Source organism: Mus caroli, unplaced genomic scaffold (assembly GCF_978045245.1).
Source record: "Mus caroli unplaced genomic scaffold, Mus_caroli_1 scaffold_10, whole genome shotgun sequence".
Taxonomy (NCBI): domain Eukaryota; kingdom Metazoa; phylum Chordata; class Mammalia; order Rodentia; family Muridae; genus Mus; species Mus caroli.
This window is the reverse complement of record NW_028227265.1, coordinates 114,018,430-114,040,315: the sequence shown is the minus strand read 5'-3', so window position 1 is coordinate 114,040,315 and position 21,886 is coordinate 114,018,430. Positions and strand designations below refer to the sequence as shown.

The window sequence follows — 21,886 nt, the reverse complement described above, 5'->3', positions numbered from 1 at the left end:
CGCGGTGGTTAACTACACAAACCATCCCTTATACACTGTGACAACCGGGGGTTCCTTCAGCAAATCTGTCCTGTGATAACCAGGAGAGTTCCTCCAGCAAGTCTGTCATGTGTTTTTGAATAGTTACACCGAGGACACAGTGATTCTATTTCATGCCATCAGGCCTTTCTAAACTCAAGTCACTGCGGAGGGAAACAGGAGCCCAGGATCTTTGTGGGGAGGTAGAATAATGGTGGAGAGAGGCCTCAGTAAGGCAGTCCACTGATGGTCTCAAGGACCATGTCCGACAGAGGACAACAACATGGCGGACAGTATGGACTCCTTTGGGTTTAGTTCCTTATAGGCAATATGAAGAAAAAGGGTGAGAGGCTCGCATGGCACTTTTAGCTCTGAATCACAAACACAGAGCTGCTATATTAAAGTTAACCCTGCAAAAATGGTCCTCCTAGGTCTCCAAAGACCATGGCACCAAACAAAGGAAGAATATTCACAACTGGTTGGGAAGCCTAATATTTCTACCATGTATGCTTTAGGGAAATTATCTTATTTTCTGGAAAACTTTTTTTTTCTTTTGGTTCTACTGTAATCTCATAATTGAAAAGTATTTATATAATCTTATTTTCAGGGGGTTTTAATTTTTACAATAAAACTCCAGCTGAGTTGAAATTAAACATTCAAGCCCAAAGAATTTTGTGTTCCAGGCAAAATTTTTAAAGACCACTGAGGCAGTTTAAAAGCAGAAATAAAATACTGGGGAAAAATGCCACAGGCAACAAGGGAAGTGTGTAGAAGCCTGAACTCAAACCCCTGTGTCAGACAGAGCTGCCTGGTCAAGCTGGGTCACATGGTGCTGGCACTGCAGAAACCCCTTCCCCCAGGCCCTCACAGGGAGGAGAAACTGGCTTTCTCTGCACACAAAGGAAGCCCAACAGCAGGAAAACATGGCCGGAGTTTGGTACCTTGTAGCTAATGGACACGGGGTGTAGCCAGCAGCGAGGGTTGTCAGTGCTAAGAACACAAGTCTGTGTTTTTCTAAAGATATGGGATTTGAGGAGAATCTGCCAGTCTCCCAGGCACAGGGAATCACTCTCAAAAACAATTATGGCGTGGGACTCTACAGCCAGAGCAGGAAGTTCCTTTTCACCAGTGTGTCATGTGGTTTGATTTTAAAATCACTCTAAAGACCCGACAGCAACGATTGACTCCACTGGTTACCACAGAGCCCCCTGGGAACACACTGCTGCTGTACCGGCCTGGGTCAGCAATGTTCAGCCTGCAGTAACTGTGTGCTTCTCCTGCAGGCCTACTGTGACATGGACGTGGGTGGTGGAGGGTGGACAGTCATCCAACACCGGGAAGATGGCAGTGTGGACTTCCAGAGGACATGGAAAGAATACAAAGAGGTAAGGAAGTATGCACTAAGAAAGTACTTTCCTTTGGGAACGCTAATTTCCCAAGTTCTTCAGAACTTTTAATTAACACAAATTCAGAAGTGACCGATGGCTTCTGAAGAAGTTACTTATGATATGATTCTTTGTGCCCAGCCGTTTCTCTCTCTCTTAAAAAACGTCGCAGTCAAAGGAACTGAAACGTAATACAGAGCACACTGGGTAAGCTGCTCTGTTGTCAGGCTTCCACAGCATAAATGTCACTACTATAGTTACGTTTCATGGTACCCAGGTTGGTCTGGCTGTTCCCAAGAACAGCATCTCTGTTCATGGTTATCCCAGTGGCTTTAGCTATGTAACAGTAATATTTCTAAGAACAGCTCAGGTCCTTAAAATTCATGCATAAAATGCTTGCTGTGCAAGTGTGGGGACCTGATTTTGAATCCCCAGAACCCGTATAGGGCTGAACACATCAGCTCTCATCTGTAATCCTATCACAAGGGGAGACAAGGACAAGTGACTACCCAGACCCCTGTGGACCAGCTGGTCTTGGAATAACACAGTGGTGAAAGGGAAGCCTACCCCAAATAAGGCAGAGAGTACAGCTAACATCCAAGGTGCTGGTGACATCGCAGGCCCATGGTGGCATGTATTTACAACTCCTCTTCTTTCTCTCAAAATTAAATAAAAAAATTAATCTTTTCCTGTGTGCAAGACCTTGCATTTGTACAGCCCAGGGCTAGGAGTACCATCTTCTGACCTAAGATGGTACTAAGGTGATAGATTCCAAACACAAGAACAAACAGCGGACTGACTCTACTCTCTCGGTCGCAGGGCTTCGGGAGCCCTCTGGGAGAGTACTGGCTGGGCAACGAGTTTGTCTCCCAGCTGACCGGTCAGCACCGCTACGTGCTTAAGATCCAGCTGAAGGACTGGGAAGGCAACGAGGCACATTCACTGTATGATCACTTCTACCTCTCTGGTGAAGAGTCCAACTACAGGTAAGCAAGTTGTCATGGAGCCGCGACTGAGTCACACGGAACTGCTGCTTCTCGGGGGCATCACCGTCTCTCAGTTTCTCTAGTTTCAAAATCCTAGCTTTGGCTAGTGATGTTAACTCACTGGAGCAGCACTCGCCTAGCATGGTCAAGACCCTAAACTCAGTCCCTAGGACTGAAAGATGAACAGATAGATCATTGAGACAGACAGGTAGATCATAGCTTTCTGCCTGTGGTTAGACAATGTGCAGAAAACTGGGAGGGCAGTTTTGCATCTGTTGCTTTCCTGTGTGTGTTCTGAGTGGAGATGCTTCGAGACAGGCCATGTGTAATGAGATAGCTGTTTGATAGATACGGTATGTAAGGACAGACAGACACCTGGGGCATACCATCTTCTTACCTAAGATATTAAATTAAAAGTGAGCCCGTGTTTTGAAGGTCAAACACAGCTAACAGTTGTGCAGAACACACATCTGAGTCATAGCACCTCCTTGGATGTCGGCTCATCCCCATCTGGCTGCTGACAGCAACCTCACATGTTCCAAGCGCACGGGCGAGCCTGACAGCACACTCACCCGCTGGCTGGAAAGCGCTGTAAGGGAGGAGAACACCAAGGACTTGGCTTTCTGTGTGGACAATGAAAGACATGGCTGAGGTGCTGGAATCTCTCTACACGGTGCTACACTCAAATCCAGGTCCTATGGGGGCATTGGTCAGGAAGCTCATGACAGTGGCACCAAAGAAGCAGGTGTGTGAGCCCAGCGGGACGCAGGCGTCCAAACAATCTGGGCACCCACTGCTTGTGTCCACAGAGCACAGAGCAGACCTGCCTGAAGCCACAGAGGACAGATGACGCACAACAGGCCCTCCAGAAACAAAGTCATGGCCCACAGTGCCACCTCGATCTCAGTGGCGCCCAGGCCCCGTGGAGAGGAAGCTTGACTATAACATCCTTGGCTGGTGTTCTAGGGAGGTCACAGTGGACAGCACAGGGAAGCCAGCTCAGAGCCTGGGGTCTGACCTGAGAGCTACGTGCTGCCAGGAACAGTCTGCTTTTTACAGACAGTGGGTGTCGATTCCTCAGAAGCTGTTTTCAAAGCAGACAGAGCCTGTTGTGACACTGGAATGGTCGGTGACCTTTTAGAAAGATCAGGATTCCCTGGAGGTGGGTGCATGGGAAGACAAGCAGGACCCCAGCACCCAGACGGTCTTGCTGGACTCCAGAGTCCAGAAGTCAATGGATTCCAAGGCACAGTGGTCTTCATTGTGCTATCTCCAAGCTAAATATTTTCTTAACTGGCAACAGTTAGGAGTCTACAATAGAGGAATTAATTTTTTTAAAGAAAGAAACACAGAGATGAAGAGTTTGCCCGTTTACACAAGGAGATTTTACTACATGGGTCCTCACCCTTCCACAATGACATTATAAAAATATGGTAAGCTAAGGTTCTTTTGGAAATGCAAACATATTTTGAAGATGCTATTTGAAAAAAAAAACAAAACACTGGTTTTTGAGGCTTAGTTTACTTGGAAATGTAAAACAATAATAATCCATAAAAACTTGCTACACTAATTAAGAGGATGCTAATACGGCTAAGTACTCTGTAAGTAATGCCTGAGTAAGTGCCGAGTAAGCCAAGCTTCAGAGCGGGACGTGCTTCCCACCAAGGAGAACAAGCAGGAAACCAAGGAGTGCACGAGAAAGGGGCACCAAGGAAGACAGGTGTCTGCCTGCCTGCTCACACCCTGCCACCCCATTCTCTTTCTTTCTCTTGATTCCCAAGACAGCGTCTCGTGTAGCCTGAGCATGTCTTGAAATTGCTATGTAGCCAAAGATGACATCAAACTTCTGATCCTCCTGCCTCCACCCCTCAAATGCTAGGATTGTAGGTATGAGCAATGTCATGGCCAACTCAAGACTGTTCTTAATAACATATTTGAAAGGATGTACTTTTGTCTGGTAGGCCTCCAGAAGGCTCTAAGATTGAATAATCTTTCAAAGAGAGACTAATAACAATAGCTTTCTTTCTGACATTACTTGCCTTTGCAGGACATTTAATGAGTCTCCTGAGAACTGACCCTTCAAAGAAGACAAGAGACTGAAAAGGAAGACAAACCTTGGTTGGGTGGGGTGGGGTGGGGATCTAAAGGATGGGTAAATGTCAGAAAGAAATCTATTTCAGGTTCCCAAGCACACAAGGATTAGTTCTCCACACACTGCAGCTGGTGTCCTAGGGCTGCCTTGAGCACTCACTGTAAAGACATGTGGCAGAGCCTGGGACAGTGGTCTCTCCCTCTCCTCTGCCTGTTCCCACATGAGATACTGACAAGTGAATCTTCCCAAGGTGGTAGATGGCAAGGACAGAGAGCTTTACAAAGAAGAGAACACTTGGGGGCTCAAAGGACACTTTGCAGTCACCATGTAGGATTTCCCCTTATGGCATCCTAGCCCAGAGACTCTTGCATCTACATCACATTAGCTCATGGGGATTCAGCCTGCTAGTTTGCCAGAGCTGGTTACTGGCATGCCAAAACACCAAAAGGACATCCTTACGTTACCCTATTATGTGAGACCCAGCTCTGGTCTGACTTGAAACATCTGACCACTGGCAGTTTGTGACATTTTAGAGAATTATATGTTCTGATTGGGCATGGCCATCCATGACTGTAACGCCAGCACTTGGGAGGCTGAGGCAGGTGGACTGCCACAAGTTCATGGTCAACCGAGGCTGCTTAGTGAGTTCCAGGCCAGCTTAAGCTACAGTGTATAACCCTGCCTTAAAAACAAAACAAAATAAAATAGTAATTAAAGCGATTATGCTTATCCCAACCCTTAGATTCTCCTTGTTGGCACAGTTGGCTGCTGAGGACCACACTTGGGCAACAGTCTAACAGTGTGGTCCATGACCAGGGGTCTGGACACTGACATTTACTTCCTTCCTGAGGTCAGACAGGTTTATTATACCAGTCTCCAGAATCAAGGCAAAGCAGCTATAGGGGCTACCCCAAACTCCTCACCTACTCCTTGTCTTCTAGCCTCTCCACCCCAACTCCTACCTCTTCAGACTACAGAGAAGGTATCTGGTCACTCTAGTAGCCATTGGGGACTGTGGTGGTTGGGGGTGGGGGTCTGTGAGAAGCCCCTTTGTTCTGTAGATGCCTTCTGTTCATCTGAATGCAGGGGGATAATGAATTACAAGGCCCCATTAAGGTCTGCTGATGCTGGTGCAGGCAATATGTGTTGAAGTTGTCATGAAAACATCCCTCCCTCTTTGTCAGAGGATTTGATGATAAGTTGGTTCCTGTTTATACCAGTACAAAGTATTTTGTACGGAGTGGGCACTGGAGTGTACTGACTGGCCCCAGTGCACTCTGTAGAATGGAATTCTTCACCACGAGAAATTTTCCACTACGGCCAATCAACAATCCTAGCCCGTTACAATTTTTATTTTTTCCTTTGCACATTCCAGGATTCACCTTACGGGACTCACGGGGACTGCAGGCAAAATAAGTAGCATCAGCCAACCAGGAAGTGATTTTAGCACAAAGGATTCAGACAATGACAAATGCATCTGCAAGTGTTCCCAGATGCTCTCGGGAGGTAAGGCAACTCTCCCTATTTGAATTGGCAAGAACAGCTGCCTAGCATAGAAGACTGGCAGTGTAGAGCTCAGACTGGAACCAGTGCCTGACAATGAACGGCCTTACTTCCGTAAGAAGACAAGCCATCTGCCTACCAGTTCATTGGTTGGGCCTCCTTTTAGCTCAAGTGTGACATGAGGACACAGCATGGAACTGGAATTGTCACAAGGATGACAGTGTACTCTCAGGATGCTTGGGAGTGAGCTAGGGGACATTAAGTGGCCCACTGACCAGATGAAAAGAGAAGGGTTTGGCTCCATCTTGCTTTGTTTCTGTTTAATATCCAGCCCAGGGCTTTTCAGCTGCCTCTTTCATGCAATGATGCTTACATATAGCAAGAAAGTGGGCTAGGGAAGACAGCTCAGTGGGTAAGGTGCCTGCCATGTGCATGCTCAGGTCTGTAGCACTCTTGTACAAAGGCTGAATATGTGGTGTGCAACAATTCCAGCGCTGGGGCTGGCTTGCCTGTTAGTCTAGCTGAATCCATGAGTTCAAGGTTTGATGAGACTCTATCTCAAACCTGTGAGATGGCTCTGTGGGTAAACATGCTTGCTGTCAGACAAGCCAGACATCTGAGTTTGATCCTGGGTTCCTCATGGCCAAATGTGAGAACTGCTCCTTACAATTCTCTGATCTCCATACCAGAAATAAATAAAATTAATTAAATTATATGAATAAAAGCTTCTAAGACAAGTAAAAGATCTAAGCTTGAACCATGCCTGCTCTTTAGTAAAGAATTCGTGCAGCAACAGTAACAAGAGGATATATTCATGAAGTGAAATTTAGAAATTGAAATTTCATGAAAGAATTAGGTCCCACTCTCTGGCAGATCCTGGATTCTTGGGGAGGCAGATTGGCCACTTGGTGGCATGAGTTTTCTCCATTAGTTGTAATTTTTCAAAGGAGAGAACCCCATCGAACTGCTCTGTAAAGGGGGCTAGACGCTCATCTCACTGTTACAGCTGTCTTTAAAGCCACATGACAGTCGGGGTAGGGGTAGGTTCTGGGGCCACAGCACCCCTGATCCCGAGCCGGCTTGCTGTTCGTTCCCACACTTAGACCTCTCTGGAGAGGCTGACTGTTCTCAGACCACCCGTGTGCTGCTATTCCAGAGAGCAGGAGAGCTGCTTCCCAACCAAGGACACAATTCATTTATTTACCCAGTTCAAGATTTAAGGGCTGAGAATGGAGCTGGGAGAGACTCGGGAGGAGGCAAGCAGCCAGGGGAGGGAAAGTGGGGAGGTCTGGCTTGTAAGAGGCCAAGTTCCAAGCCATGGGCTGGCCCATAGGGAAGGTGGCCCGTGGAAAAGTGCACAGGAGCAATGACTCCGATGGTGCCCAAAGGCTAAGGCAGATCTGTGACTGACACTTCTCCCCAGCCCTAGGGTTTTACACAACACAGGCTCTTTTTATACATTCCCATTTCTCAGAATCAACAGCTAGGGGTGTCTCCAAGTGGTAGGGGCCAGGGGGAAAATATTCAAGAGACGCTACCCTCTGAATACTGTGTCTCTGAGGTGACCTCAGAATTGGTGTTTCACCCACATTCTTTACTGTCTACTCATTGTTGTTTTCTGGATTTAAAAAGAAACAAATATTATACAACCAGTGTCTCTCCCACTTGGGGCTTAAAGATAAATTCAGATTAGTACATCGTCTAGGTTTCTCCTTCATATGGTGAATCCCATTGCCTGCCATGCTCCTATTTGTGGGTAGACTCTGGAGCTTCAACGGGAAAGATCCTTACTACTGCCTGACTTTCCCTCAGTACCACACTTTGTAGTATTAAGGTTCCTTTTTCCCTAGCTCCCCAGAGAGCTAGACACACTTGGCTTCTGTTCCAAACAAATATACATGATGGAGGGGAATGGGAACCACTTGGCCCACCTTCTACCCACATCTGCCAGCAGTCTCACCATGTCTTCACCCCACAATGCACTGTGGATGATAGCTTTTCACACAGCACTGACCGACATTTCTTCATGTAGCAAGGGTTCTGCACAAAACAGCTAGGGCATGTGTAAGAACTCATGCTACCACAGTACTGGGATTGCACTGGTGTGCAGTCTGTGTTTCTGGAGTAACAAATCAATGTGGCTCTTTCCACACCATGGCTTGTATGTGTGTGTGTGTGTGTGTGTGTGTGTGTGTGTGTGCCCAGCTAAGTCCTGCAGACAGGGTGTAGCTACCCAGTCCTAATTGCTTCTGTGTTTCACTTTCACAGGCTGGTGGTTTGACGCATGTGGTCCTTCCAACTTGAATGGACAGTACTACCCACAAAAACAGAATACAAATAAGTTCAACGGTATCAAGTGGTACTACTGGAAGGGGTCCGGCTACTCGCTCAAGGCCACAACCATGATGATCCGGCCAGCAGATTTCTAAATGCCTGCCTACACTACCAGAAGAACTTGCTGCATCCAAAGATTATCTCCAAGGCACTGAGAGACACCAATGCATAGCAGCCCCTTTCCACATCAGGAAGTGCTCCTGGGGGTGGGGAGGGTCTGTGTGTACCAGACTGAAGCGCATCACTTAAGCCTGCACCGCTAACCAACCAAAGGAAACCCAAAGGCACTGCGGTCTGGTGAAACACTTCTGGGAAGGTTGTGGCTGAGAATCAGAAGGACATCGTGCAGACTCTGTCACAAGGAAGAATGTTACGTGGGAGTTCAGCAGTAAATAACTGGAAAACAGAACACTTAGATGGTGCAGATAAATCTTGGGACCACATTCCTCTAAGCACGGTTTCTAGAGTGAATGCATACACAGCTCGGCTGTCACAATGACAAGGCCGTGTCCTCGCACTGTGGCAGCCAGTATCCAGGGACTTCTAAGTGGTGGGCACAGGTTATCATCTGGAGAAGCACACAGTTCATTGTTTTCCTCTTGGGTGCTTTACATGTTCATCTGAAAACAACACACTTACCTATCTTGATGGCTTAGTTTTTAATGGCTGGCTACTATTTACTATATGGCAAAAATGCCCACATCTCTGGAATAACCACCAAATAAGCGCCACATTGGTGAAAGCGGAGACTGTACTATTTTGTTTTCTTCCTGGCTGTTAAATATGAAGGTATTTTTAGTAATTAAATATAAGTTATTAGTTGAGGTGATTATGTTTAATTTTTATGATAATATTTACGATTTTGTTCTTTGGTCTCACACACACACACACACACACACACACACACACACACACACAGACACACACACACAGAGACACACACACACACACCCGTGTCTTGTAACAAGGAAGATTGCTGTTAATGACGAAAATGCTGTTTCATGAAGAAGAACTTCCACCATTGAGCAAAGTGCTCTAGCCTAGAGATGTGCTCCCTAATTTAACAAAATAATATTTTAGAAAATGAAGCTAAAACTTAATTTATAGTCGAGGAAAATCACCCTACCTTGGACATCTACAAAGCCGTGATTCTCTGAATTAACTTTTAGAAAAAATTAGTTTGCCTCAGTAACATTTTTAATACCCACTAACAAACAAACTGAAAGCTTGTTTCAGAACGTAAAGCCAAAATGTCCTGCTCACAATGTAACCAGATACCCCTAGAAAAAGTTTCAGAACACAACTTTATGCTTAGAACTGTCAAACCTTAACTCCTCTGTTCTAACCCTCCTAAGCTTGCAGAGTGGCCTCTGCAGCAATGAACACTTGTACAGAGCACTAGTGTAATTTCTCCTGTAGCCTTCCTTGTCTGTCTGTCTGTCCATCCATCTGTCCGTCCTTCCTTTCTAGGTGCTATTTTTTTTAAATTTATTTCTATAATGAAAGGTTCTCAGCCTTCCTAATGCTGTGACACTGTAACACAGTTCCTCATGTTGTAGTGACACCCAGCCATAAAATTATTTCATTGCGGTAAGTTTGCTACTGTTACGAATAGTGATGTAAGTATCTGATTGCAGGATAGCTGATATGTGACCCCAAAAGGTCTCTGCCCACAGGCTGAGAACCAATGCCTTAACCCATCTCCTTTCACACAGCCTTGGTGTGTGCTCGGGGTAGCCAAGGCGCTCTTCTCTTCTGCCACGTTCACTTCCTGCCAGCTAACTCCAGAGTAAAGAACTCTGTCCCTGCCTTTTGACCACTGTTTCTATTATTACATTTAGGAAATGTCCACAGGGCCAACATGGCTTTGTACCCAGTTAAAACATGTGACACCAAAAAAAACCCAAAAAAAATCCAGAGCTTCAAAACAGCAGTATGTTTCTTGAATGACCACAACAGCAAGAACTGAGGTGGGAAACGGTCAAAAATGGTCACCCAGGAAGGGCGGGCAGCAGTGGATGCAGGAAGATGGAGGCTAAACAGAGCTGCTAAGAGTTACACCTTCTCTCTTAGCTCAGAGAATGGCAAGAAGTACGGTTTCCACTTTACTCCTCAGCTCCTTACACAGTATTTTAAATAAACAGAATTACTGGGAGGAATTTTTTTTTTTCTGTTCTTAAGAAAACATTTACAAAGCTGAAAGGAAATCAAAACAGTAATCTTGAAATGAAAACAGAAACAATGCGATGGGCTAGATGAGCGAGCGACTGGGGTCAGAGGTCAGCTTCCTGCTGGTCCCTGTGCAGGCCCACTTGGACAGCTACACAAGAGCACAGGGGACAGCCAGAACAGCCACTGTCTTTCAGAGACTCATCTTTTCAGATTAACTATCTCAAACCAATCAACACGTTTGGAAATGAAAGCTGACTTCTGTACAGCCCCTGCTCCCAGTCAAACCTTAATTATTTGAGAAGTTAGAATTCAGTTAGCAAATATTTAAAATAATTGAGAGTTCATAAGGTGGAGCATAGGAAAGATATCAAAATAAAGACTACATCACAATCCTGGCAGCCCATAGCTTTTATACCTATTGGTTTTATCTGTATTAGCATTAACCTTAAGAGCTGCACAGCCCATCACAATGCTGGCCGGCCACAGCTTTTATATCTATCAGGTTTATCTGTATTAGCATTAGGCTTAAGAGTGGCACAGCCCTATAGGCTTTCATAATTAATTAGTTTTAAAAATCCTTTTTTTGAGGAAAGGTCTCACTCTCCAGCCCAGGACAGCAGCAAGCTTGCAGCAATCCACCCAATTCTGTTTCCTGTGTGCTGGACTGCCTGGCTTAGGGGACACTCTTCAAGGTGACATTTCTCACAGCACTTTTCAAGTGTCTTCCTCAAGTTTTCACTTGTGATGTCACAAATAAATAAACAGATGTCATTCATTTCTGGGATGACATCCTTTTTGTCTGAATGAGACCTCTCTTAACCTATGGTGCCAAGTTTATGATCCTAACAGTTTCCTAAGAGGACCATGTTGCATTTACCACTGTTAGGCAGCATTGACTTACCGGAGCTGCAGGGAAGGTTTTGGAGAGTTCAAAAGGCTCCTCAGAAATCCAGTGACCAAACTCTAAAGACAACAGTACCTAAGAGAAACATAGCACACAGAGAATATCAGTCATAGATTGATTAGACTGTTGGGTAGTAGGTTGGAGTCACTTTTGATCAGAGCAAAAGCAACCCCCCTAAAAGCCTGGCATCGATGAGCTCCAAGGGTCTGAAATCAGCCACACAAAAGCCAGGGCACTCTGGGACACTTCACAGTGCCTGTTCCAGCCATTAGCAAACATCTTAAGAGAAACACCCCAGTGTGGCTAGAAACGAAAGCCAGTACCCAGCTTGGTGGCTTCACCCACTGATACCCAACACCTGATACCCAACAGAAGCAATGTAAGAAGCAGAGAAGGCTGCTGAGGCTCCCAGTTCAAGGCTGGGAAATCAAGGCAGCAGCTGGAAGCTTGTAGGTGATTTCACATCCTGTCAAGTTGACAGTTCTAACACAACATCCTAGTGAAATCAAATACTTAAACACTATCCTGCTTTTTATGTGATATGCTGTGTGCTAGAAATCTAAGTTTTAAATTGCCCTTTAGAATCTTCCATGAACATCCCACAGTTTTATGAGCTTTAAAGAAGGAAGGAAGGAAGGAAGGAAGGAAGGAATGGCTCGAGGGTTGGGGAGATGGCTCAGTTGGTAAAGTGCAAGTCGTTCAAGCAGAGGGAGCTGACTGTGAACTCTAGAGCCTGTGTCAAAAGTGGGTGAGGTGCATTTGTGGTCGTGGTGCCGGGCTGGCAGAGGTGGTGGTAGGGTAGGACTGTGGGGGATGGCCCAGAGAGGGGGGTGAGGGTGGGGACAAGCACAAGACCTGAGAGTCAAAAGTCATATCTATGAGGGTGTTGAGCTCAAGACAGTCCATGAGAGTAGAGGAGAACATGGGAAACAGCAAGTTATGCTCCCAGGAACCCCATTCAAAGAAAACACCACAGTTTCAATTAGATCCCTGTGGTCACGGATGCTTTGTCATCTAACTGTCTTTCTGTTTTCTCCTAACTTTTATTGCCCAAATGCCATTGGAGGGAGGAAGATAAGCAGAGGGAAGGAGGGAGGGAGGAGAGGAAGGAGAAAGATCTTAATAAGTTCAATTACTGTGTGGGTTAAAGCCATCCACGTTACACAGTGTTCCCTCCCTTACCGCTATCGGCCTCCCAGTGCTATCTATCCTTTAGAGATAATGCTGTGGATATGTGGGTCTTCGCGACCTTGTATAATCAGCCCAGGAGATAAAATGTGGTTTCAACATTAAGTTCATGTCAGCATGCAGCAATGGTAGAATCCTGCGGTGGGAAATTCGGCACACCAGCTAGAGGCCAGGAGTCAGCTGTAGAAATGTGTGTGGGGCTCAAGTTCCAATTTCAGTCCACATTAAAATGTCAATTGAACCTAAACAAGTTCGTGGGGAACATTCGTGCTCTCTGACTTTGCTCCTTTCTAAATGTTAAGAAAATAAAGTTGTAAGGCACTTACAGTACAATTTTGCTAAGCAAATGGATACATTTAATTTCTTTAAAATAGATGTTGCATAGAGGTAGCAGAAAACATAGATTTGATTTCACTAAAATCACAGACTCAGTAATACAGAAAAACAACTTTGTACTCTAGCCTGATAGACCAAATCTTTTGGGTTCAGACTCTATCTTAGAAAACCTGACCTAAGGTTGAACTCAAATTAACAGGCTGGTTCCTAACACCAGTTTCCAGGTAACCCCGCCCCCAACAAGACCTTCGTCTAGCACCAGTTTCCAGGTTATTCCCCAACAAATCTACACCTCTAGACACTTTGCTTCCTAACAACCACCAATCAGGAGGAAAGCAGAGGTTAAGTTTATGGTTCGGCTCCAAACAGCAGCCAATTATGTTAAAGGCCATATTGGTCCCCCAGACAGATGCATACCAAGCTAGATACCCACTTCTTGGCTCTAGAAATGCTCGCCTGAAACCGAGCGTTCAGCCCCCTCCTGTTCTGCTCGGTCAGAGAAGGCGGTGTGGCCCAAGCTCGAGCTTGAGTAAAGATTGTATCAGAATCGGCTCCTTGGGGGTCTTTTAGGGTTTTTCTGGCACAAGCCCTTACATTAGCCAAACCCATCTTTAGCTCAGTGCAATATTCAAAATAGTGGAAGTCTGTTTTCTAGGATTTCAGGTGGGCTTGTGAAATAATCTTACCCAACCACACACATTTCCCAGAAAGTACTGCATAAGACGAAAACAGCTGAGAGACTAAATCCAGCAAGGGATGGAGTTGTGAGTGGGGACTATGTCCTGTGTGTATGTGAGCCTTGGTGGGGGAAGTTACCTCCAGGACCCACCTCAGTTTAAGCTCAGCACCGTGCATAGGACTTGAACACAGGAGAGGCATTACACAAACTGGATAACAGAAATGGTAGTGTTGGCATGTGACTCACTCCTAAATCCCGCACTTTGCTGATGAACCTATCAGAGGAACAGTTTTCTTGCTTTATTCTTAGATGTAGTGAGATGATGATGTCTCTTCATACAGGCTATGTAGTTCACCCTATATCAGCGAACCAAGTCTCTTTCTCTCCCTCTCTCTTCAAAAGCCTTATTTATACATATACATATACATATACATACATATACACATATACATGCATACATATGGGTGTTTGTCTGCATGTACATCTGCACACCTGAAGAGGGCACTGAATTGTATGGGACTACAGTTATGGATGGTTGTAAGCTACCATGTGGGTGCTGAGAGTCAAACCCCAGTCCTCTGGAATAGCCGACAGTGCTCTTGACCACTGAGTCATCCCTCCATACCCTCCAAGTCTCTTCTTGTTGCACACATTTTTATAGTTCTCTTGGGCAGTGTGAAGAAATTTGGCTGCAGTCGGGGAAGCTAGAGAGTGGTGCTGTTATTAGAAGCAAGTGAAGATGACTGTTACATATCATGAAGAAAATGCAGCTGAAATCTGGCTGTTAGAGTAAACTAAGTGTACATTTAGCTTCACTGGGGACTGAAGGAGGGAAGCGGTACACAGAAGAGACAGCGGAACTAAATGCATGGGAAATGCAGAGCAGATGGAAGAATGGTGGCCAACTGGGGAAAGCAGAAACTCAAGTGTCTGGAGACGGAATGGAATATTTAAATCCTTCTGCAGGTTCCCAAAAGCTGCAGAAAGTGGGGTAAAGGCAACTTGCAGGAAGAGGGCAGGTTAGAGGAGCAGCTCTTTTGCTGAGGCAAGATGAGGGCAAAGCCATGGCTTTTCTAAGGGCAATGGAGCTTGGAAGGAACTTGTACACAGATGTCACCCTGGACACAGGAACAGTGCCCTCAGGTGGGTACTGGGCAGTCTTTCTGGGGCCACTTATCGAGGGGGGGAAAAAAAAAAGCATGGGAATACTGAGATTTGGCCTTTGTCACCTTTTCATTTACAGGGGACCCAGGACTCCAGCCAGGCTACATTAATACATTCTGTTCGCTCTGTGTTGGGTATAGCTGTACCCTCAGCTCCACCCCCATCCCCGACTGCAAAGCAGCCACAGTATGGAAAATCAGATGAAACAAACAAAAAGGGAATTCTGGTGACATGGCAGTGGGACGCCTGGATCAAACATTTGCCTGTGAGCCTGAGTTCTGAGAGAGGCAGAGCAACCAAGGAGGTCACAGTAGCATCTCAAAGACACTGGAATTAAAGGCTCTCTGATGTGTAGACATAGGAAAGATGAATGTTAGTTTAGATGCTTCTATAGAAGCTTGGTGAAGGCTGTTACGGACGCTAACAACTGAAATGATCAATTCAAGAAAATCAAGAAACTTGCAGAAATTCTATGGATCTTAGAACATTAGACAGTTTAGGAGCCACGATGTTCAAATGGTGTTCATGTGTATTCCTGTACAGTTGTGCACTCACAAGTCTGCAAACACCATGATTAGAGGACACCTTGTGGATCCCGGGGACTGAGCCCAGGTGGCCAGGCTTACTTACCAGGAAGCACTTTCTTTCACTGAACTGTTTTCATGGCTCCCAGTTCTGTTTCTTTAGTGCCTTACAAAAATACCTCAAGGACAAACAATCTTTACTCACAATGTATCTCCTAAGCAGAGACCATAAGCAAAGCTTCCTTACTGTCTAACTTCTCAAGAAACGTTTTTAAAGAAAAAACAACAGCAAATTATTTTAATTGAAAGTGATGGTGGATCGGCCTTGTATGACAGCAAGAACTAATCTGAAAGACAGACTTTTTTGGGTTGGGCTTGAGAAAGCTAAAAGCTCCACTCGGCAATGATTAAGTGCTGACATGAAATACAACGTGAAGCCGATTCAACTCACTTGACAGCACTGCTGTAGGTCATGCTGAAACATTTATGAACAGCCGAGATTTTGATGACCAAACTTACTGTGACTGTACTATAAAAAAAACTGAGTTTATTTCACAGTTCCAGATAACCAGCCTCCCTGACCTCTATTTTGGGGCTTGTTTACGGAAGAACAGATATTCAGCTCTTCTTTTAAAAATTCAACTTCACGGGTTGAGGATGGAGCCTGAGTTGGTTGAGTGGTTGCCTAGCATGCAGGGAAGTCTAGGGACAGTCCCTAGCACAACATCAACATGTGTGTAAGGAGGTGGAGGCAGGAGCATCAGAAGTTGACTAAGATCATCACCAGCTACAGGATCTGAAGGCCTGCCTGGGCTGCTATGGCACTGTGAGCTCCTTTAGGGTCCTATGGAGAAAGGAGCAAGAGGGGGTTTCTTATAAGCTGCATGAAACAGCCGATGAAGACTTGAGTCACAGATTTAATCCACTGGAACCTAATTAACTTTATACTATTCAAGGTCTGCTTCATGTCCACTTTGTCAACAGACAGAGCAGGGACTGAAACGTACATGGTCTTTTATTTACTTTGACCAGAACAGTGGCAGGGCAGTCTCTGCCATCATCTATCTACATATCTTCCCCCAGCAACTATGGTTTAACATACAGAAACATTCACAGTATTTTCAAGGACAATGAAAGTACATTGTTACTTGTTAAACCCATAAATTTCAAATTATAAATATCTCCCCATCAGATCTCATAGAGCCTCAGTCTTAATGATTATGGTGATTTTTCTCAAACAATGAAAGTTAGGACAAACTGGACTATGCACATCATTTTAGCTGTTTCAGGGTAATGAATAAAGTTTGTGGTTCTTCCCCAAATAGGCAGTATAAAGAACTGATTAAACACAGAGAAAGCAGACAACCTGGGACAAAGGGCAAGCTAGTTAATCCTTCACATATATAATGTGTGTCACCCATTTCTAACAATGGAAGAGTAACCAGGCAGTTAGTAGAACAGTGTGCCCATGTCATTACAGAGGGAAGTGGGGAGGGAGAGAGGAGGGAGGAGGAAAAGATGGAGACAGGGGGAGAGAGACACAGAGAGACAGACCAACAGTTTAATTCTAATGACAAAGTAAATGGTTACTTATGTCCTATGCACTATGGAGCCAAAAAACAGGAGGTCTGGTCTTCCAAAGAGCCCAAGTTGACTTGGCAGAGTTTCAAGGCAATAATATTAGTTCCAAAGTAAGCTATCCCTATGCATTTCCACCCTATCTCACAACACCAAGAGATGCTTCCTATAATTCCATAAATTGTTTTAAAAGGTACAAGTAAGACCATTTAGTAGATGCAGTGCCTGCCACATTGGAACAGGTTTTCATGTGCAAGTTTTTAATAATAGCAAATATTTCCAAATGCATGCAGTTCTCCCACACTGTCCTGTCACCCCCCTCTAGTTTCAAAGCTTACTGAAAAAAACTTGTATATAGACATATTCAATACTCATGTTAAAATTTTGTACACGTAAGTGCTTTGCCTACATGTCTGTGCACCACGTGTGTGCAGCATCTTAGGACAACCCAGAAGGAGGTATGAGATCATGTGGAACAGGAGCTTGAGATGGGTGTGAGTCAGTGTGGGTGCTATAAATCAACCCAGAGTCGGCTGGTCAAGTAGCCAGGGCTCTTAAGCACTGAGCCATCCCTCCAGCACTTCCTTCCCTGTTTTCTTCTGGAGACAGGGTCTCACTGTGTATCAATGATTTGACATACAGACCAGGCTGGCCTTGAATTCTCAGAGATCTGCCTGCCTTTGCCTCCATCAAAAAACAAACTGTGACAAAGGCCTGTCTATGCCCACAAAGTCTTCCCTGTCTTCTCTCCAGCTCCATCCTGACAATGACTGACCAGACTTCATCTCCATGGAGTCATCTATGATGGAGGTATCATTAAAACATCATCTGGCCTGTGACCTCGTGTAAGGTTGTTAGGGTTTTTACCAATTATGACTTTAACAATGCTCCAGAAAAGTGTCAAGGTTCTTTGCATGATAACGCTACATGCTAATATTTGCTGACACCATATAGATAGATAGTCTTGACCTGCTATAGATTAGCAAACCAGGGGTTGGAGTGTCACTGCTTCCCCAAGGACACAGTGGCTTTGAATAAGGTTAGTATGAAACCCATCCATTTGCAGACTATCATGTGAAAGTTGGAGCCTTTCTGAGAATAAAGATGAGCCCCTAGGTCACCTCTGGAACTAATATGAGTCAGAGACTGTGGAAGTGTTGAACCCAAGACTCACAAACTGTGAGCATGAATCCCCTGGACCATGAACCATTTCTTAAAGGTCTGAAGGCCACCAACTCTCACAGATGCTTGTGCTGACCAATAGAACTGGCAGATGCAGATCACCTGGGAAACAGCCTCTCTCTGTAACTGAGCATACTGGCAGGTTTTGTGTATCAACTTGACACTAGCTGGAGTCATCAGAGAGCAAGGAGCCTTAGTTGAGAAAATGCCTCCATGAGATCCAGCTGTAAGGCATTTTATCAATTAGTGATCAATGGAGGTAGGGGTAGGGCTCAGCCCATTGTGGGTGGTGCTATCCCTGAGCTGTGGTCTTGGGTTTTACAAGAAAGCAGGCTGAGCAAGCCATGGGAAGTAAGCCAGTAAGCAGCACCCCTCCATGGCTTCCGTATCAGCTCCTGCTTCCAGGTTCCTGTCCTGACTTCTTAACAGTGCTGGTTGGTGATCTGCAAGTAAGTCAAATAACCCCTTTCTTCCTCAACATTTTGGTCATGGTGTTTCACTGCAGCAATAGAAACCCTAACTACGGCACTGACACAACTGGGAAACAGCTCTTCTCCAGACCCAACATGTCTAATTGGTTTCCAGTGCCTTCCTATCCGATGTCTAATCATGACACTGGGCATATGGATATCTGTGGAGATAATCTAGATCACTGTCACCCGTATCAGAACCTAGATTTCATGCAGCACCTTCTGATCTGTCTGTACCAGGTACTTTTCTATTGCTATTGTTCCATGAACAAGGTGACTTTGAAGTGAATTTGAGCTTGCAGAGTCAGAAGTTTATGAAGATGGAAAAAAGGAATGAGGTCAGGCAGCTCATGCAGCATCTGGAAACTCACATCTTGATCCACAAGTGAGAGGCAGAAAGAGATCCCTGGGAATGGCAGGTGTGTTTTGAAACCGACTCCAAGTGACATACTTCCTCTAATGAGGCCATGCCTTCCCACCCTGTCCAAATAGGCCCACACACTTGACTTGAAATCTCCTCCACCAAAGAACTTAGTCCTTTTTAGCTAAGCCTCAGATTTTTAGGACAAGAGCAGAAAACAGCCACAGTCTTTACTACAAAGCATTGCAAGAATGATCTCTAACCCAGTTGGAGAGGACTGTTCCCTCTGAAACAACTTGAGCTGAGCCTTGATAGTCTGTGTTGCTCTCTGCATGGATGGTAAACTACATAAGAGAATGCCTATTATTGTGCATTCAACTGATTTTCTACTCTGAAAGTCCCAAAGTAGTTGTCATCCTTATCACCTCAGATGTTACCATCATCTGTGTCATCATCATCTTCTTCCTCCTCTTCCTTTTTTTTTTTTTTAAAGACAGGATAACCCTGGCTGTCCTAGAACTCACCCTATAGACCAGGCTGTCTTTGAATTCAGAGATCTGCATGCCTCTGCCTCCTGAGTGCTGAGACTAAAAGCATGCATGCCACTAACCAGCTATTTTTCCCCTCAAAGTCTTCTGTATCACTTCAAATGACAGCATGATCGGGCCTGTCACGGTAACACCCCACTTCAGGTAGTAACTGTTCAATTGCTGTGATAAAAACCACTCCCAGGACAATCTGTAGAAGGAGATTTGGGGTTTGCAGTCCCAGAGAAAGTGTATCATCATGGTGGGAGCAGGGGTAGCGTGGCAGGAAGCCATAGTGTTGAGGCAGTAACTGAGAGCTCACATCCTGATCCACAAACAGGAAGCAGAGAGAGGTCCGCTGGAAATGGTATTATTTTGTGAAACCTCAAAGCCTGCCCTCAGTGGCACGATTCCTTCGAAAAGACCACACCTCCTAATCTTCCCCAAACAGTTCTACCATCCAGGGATGAAGTATTCAAGCACAAGTCTATGAGGCCATTTTTTTTTTTTTCAAACCACCACACTGTGGTATTACAGGAAAAAAAAAAAGGAGGGAATTAAAAGTTTAGTGATATTTAAGACACCGAAGACATACAACACACTATCCAAAATAAATAACTCACTCCTTTTAAGAAGATATTAACAGAGAGAGAGAGAGACAGACAGATAGACAGACAGACAGACACTAGATAAATTCCCATACTGACATATAACTTTTTTTTTTGCATGTTTCTTAGTTAGGGTTGTTATTGCTGTGATAAAACACCATCATCAAAAGCAAGTTGGAGAAAAAAGTTTATCTGGTTTATACTTCTACATTGCAGTCTACTACTGAAGGAAGTCAGGACAGGAATCCAACCAGGGCTGAAACCTTGAGGCAGGAGATGATACAGAGGCCATGGAAGGCTGCTGCTCACTGGTTTGCTATTCATGGATTGTTCATTCTGTTTTCTTAGAGAGTCCAGGTCCACCATCCCAGTGGCAGTACCACCCACAATGAGCTGGGCCCTTCTGCATCAATCATTAATTAAGAAAATGCCCTACAGACAGATTTCTAGGGAACATTTTCTCAATTGAGTTGCCCTCCTTTCAGACAACTCTAGCTAGTGTCAAGCTGACATAAAACTAGCTAGCACAGACAGAGTGTGTGACTTTTTTGAGACAGGGTCTCACATGGTTTGAGTTGCACACAAATCAGGCTCCTTTCTGCCTCTTGCCTCCTGCATGCTGGGATTCCAGGAGTATCCAACCACATGTGGAAATGCCTGCGTATCCCTTAGCAGTCTCACAAGAGCTGAACTCTATGGAATAGAGCACTTGGGCTAGACCTGGTCCTTTCCATTTCACTAAAATAAAAATGAGTTTCTCTGAGAGCCAGAGACTAAACTGCTCAGTCATAGCCACTTTTCAACAAGCTATGCAGTGACCAGGGTGACCCGGCATTTCACCACTGGACTTGGATGTCAAATCCAAACATCTTTATAAATAGCATGAGCACGTACTTTCCTTATCAGAATAAAAACAAAGAAATAACTATAACAAATTCCAATGTAACTAAAATAAATAGCAGAAACATCACTTCACAGTATGAAACCAAAGCACAAGTTACTGTGACCAACAAGGCAACGCTCTGAAAACTACAGTTACTAAAGGAAACACTGGAGTTTATCCTACTTTCTAAAAATTAGCACATACTTTACTGAATTTAAATAAGAGAGATACTAATTACATAGGTAGTTTGGCAACTTAGGGTGTGACAGAACCTAAAGTTCTCCAATTTATAAAAAAAATAGGCCATGCATCTTTTCATTTAATCATTCAGAAAATAGGCACTGGGCCCCGTGTCTGATCGGGTGCCAAGGAGAGTATGAGGACCTCTAAGTCATGTAACAAATTTCTCTTTAAGGGTCCTGAGGGGTGTGGTTTAATGGGAGAATGGTTGCATGGCAAAGGGTAGGAAGCAAAATACTGTTTTAGTTACACAACTGAAGTCAATATTTTGCTTCAAGTGCCAGAAAGTCAGGAGTGCTCAAAAACTAAACACTCTATGAGTGGAATCCACTGCATGTATGCTCTTTCTATTGTTCTGTTGTTACTCAACAATACTCAAGGGAAAATGACTCCTGGAACATTGCGGTGATGCTGTAGTTGCTTGCTTGGGGTGGTACTCTGTGGCAGTTTGGGCAGAAGAGGAGGCAATGCTGAGGACAGGTCCCTAAAGTTGTGTATTGCTGGAGATGGCCAGAGCTTGATAAATTATTAGGTGTGCAGAATGTTAACACAGCAGCAGAGACATGCAGAAAACAAAACCAGCTGGAAAGCGCAAAGGCAGAGGGTTACTCGAAGCACACTCCAGGCTGCTCTAACTTCGTGGACAAGCTAACCTGGGGTCCCTTCCTTCTTCTCTAGCAAAAGTTATTATTATGTTATTATTATTTTTTTTCTTTCATAACACTTATTTTCTCTGAATGCACTATAAGAAT

The 21,886-nt window shown here is 44.8% G+C and overlaps 2 protein-coding genes across 5 annotated transcripts in view; one reads left to right on the top strand and one right to left on the bottom strand.

The window, feature by feature from the left end:
- Angpt2 (angiopoietin 2) overlaps nt 1-9,222 on the top strand; it is a 49,981-nt gene extending 40,759 nt beyond the window's left edge. Inside the window, exons 6-9 of the mRNA XM_021170483.3 lie at nt 1,302-1,403; nt 2,223-2,389; nt 5,857-5,987; nt 8,253-9,222. Of these exons, the coding sequence (XP_021026142.1) occupies nt 1,302-1,403; nt 2,223-2,389; nt 5,857-5,987; nt 8,253-8,413 (561 nt within the window). The 3' untranslated portion in view covers nt 8,414-9,222. The remainder of the gene's footprint in view (nt 1-1,301; nt 1,404-2,222; nt 2,390-5,856; nt 5,988-8,252) is intronic.
- Mcph1 (microcephalin 1) overlaps nt 1-21,886 on the bottom strand; it is a 202,087-nt gene that overhangs the window by 104,380 nt on the left and 75,821 nt on the right. For all 4 annotated transcript variants that reach the window (XM_085844145.1, XM_085844143.1, XM_085844144.1 and 1 more), the window contains one exon: nt 11,392-11,469. In XM_085844145.1, the coding sequence (XP_085700271.1) occupies nt 11,392-11,469 (78 nt within the window). Of the gene's footprint in view, nt 1-11,391; nt 11,470-21,886 lie in introns of those variants that run through there.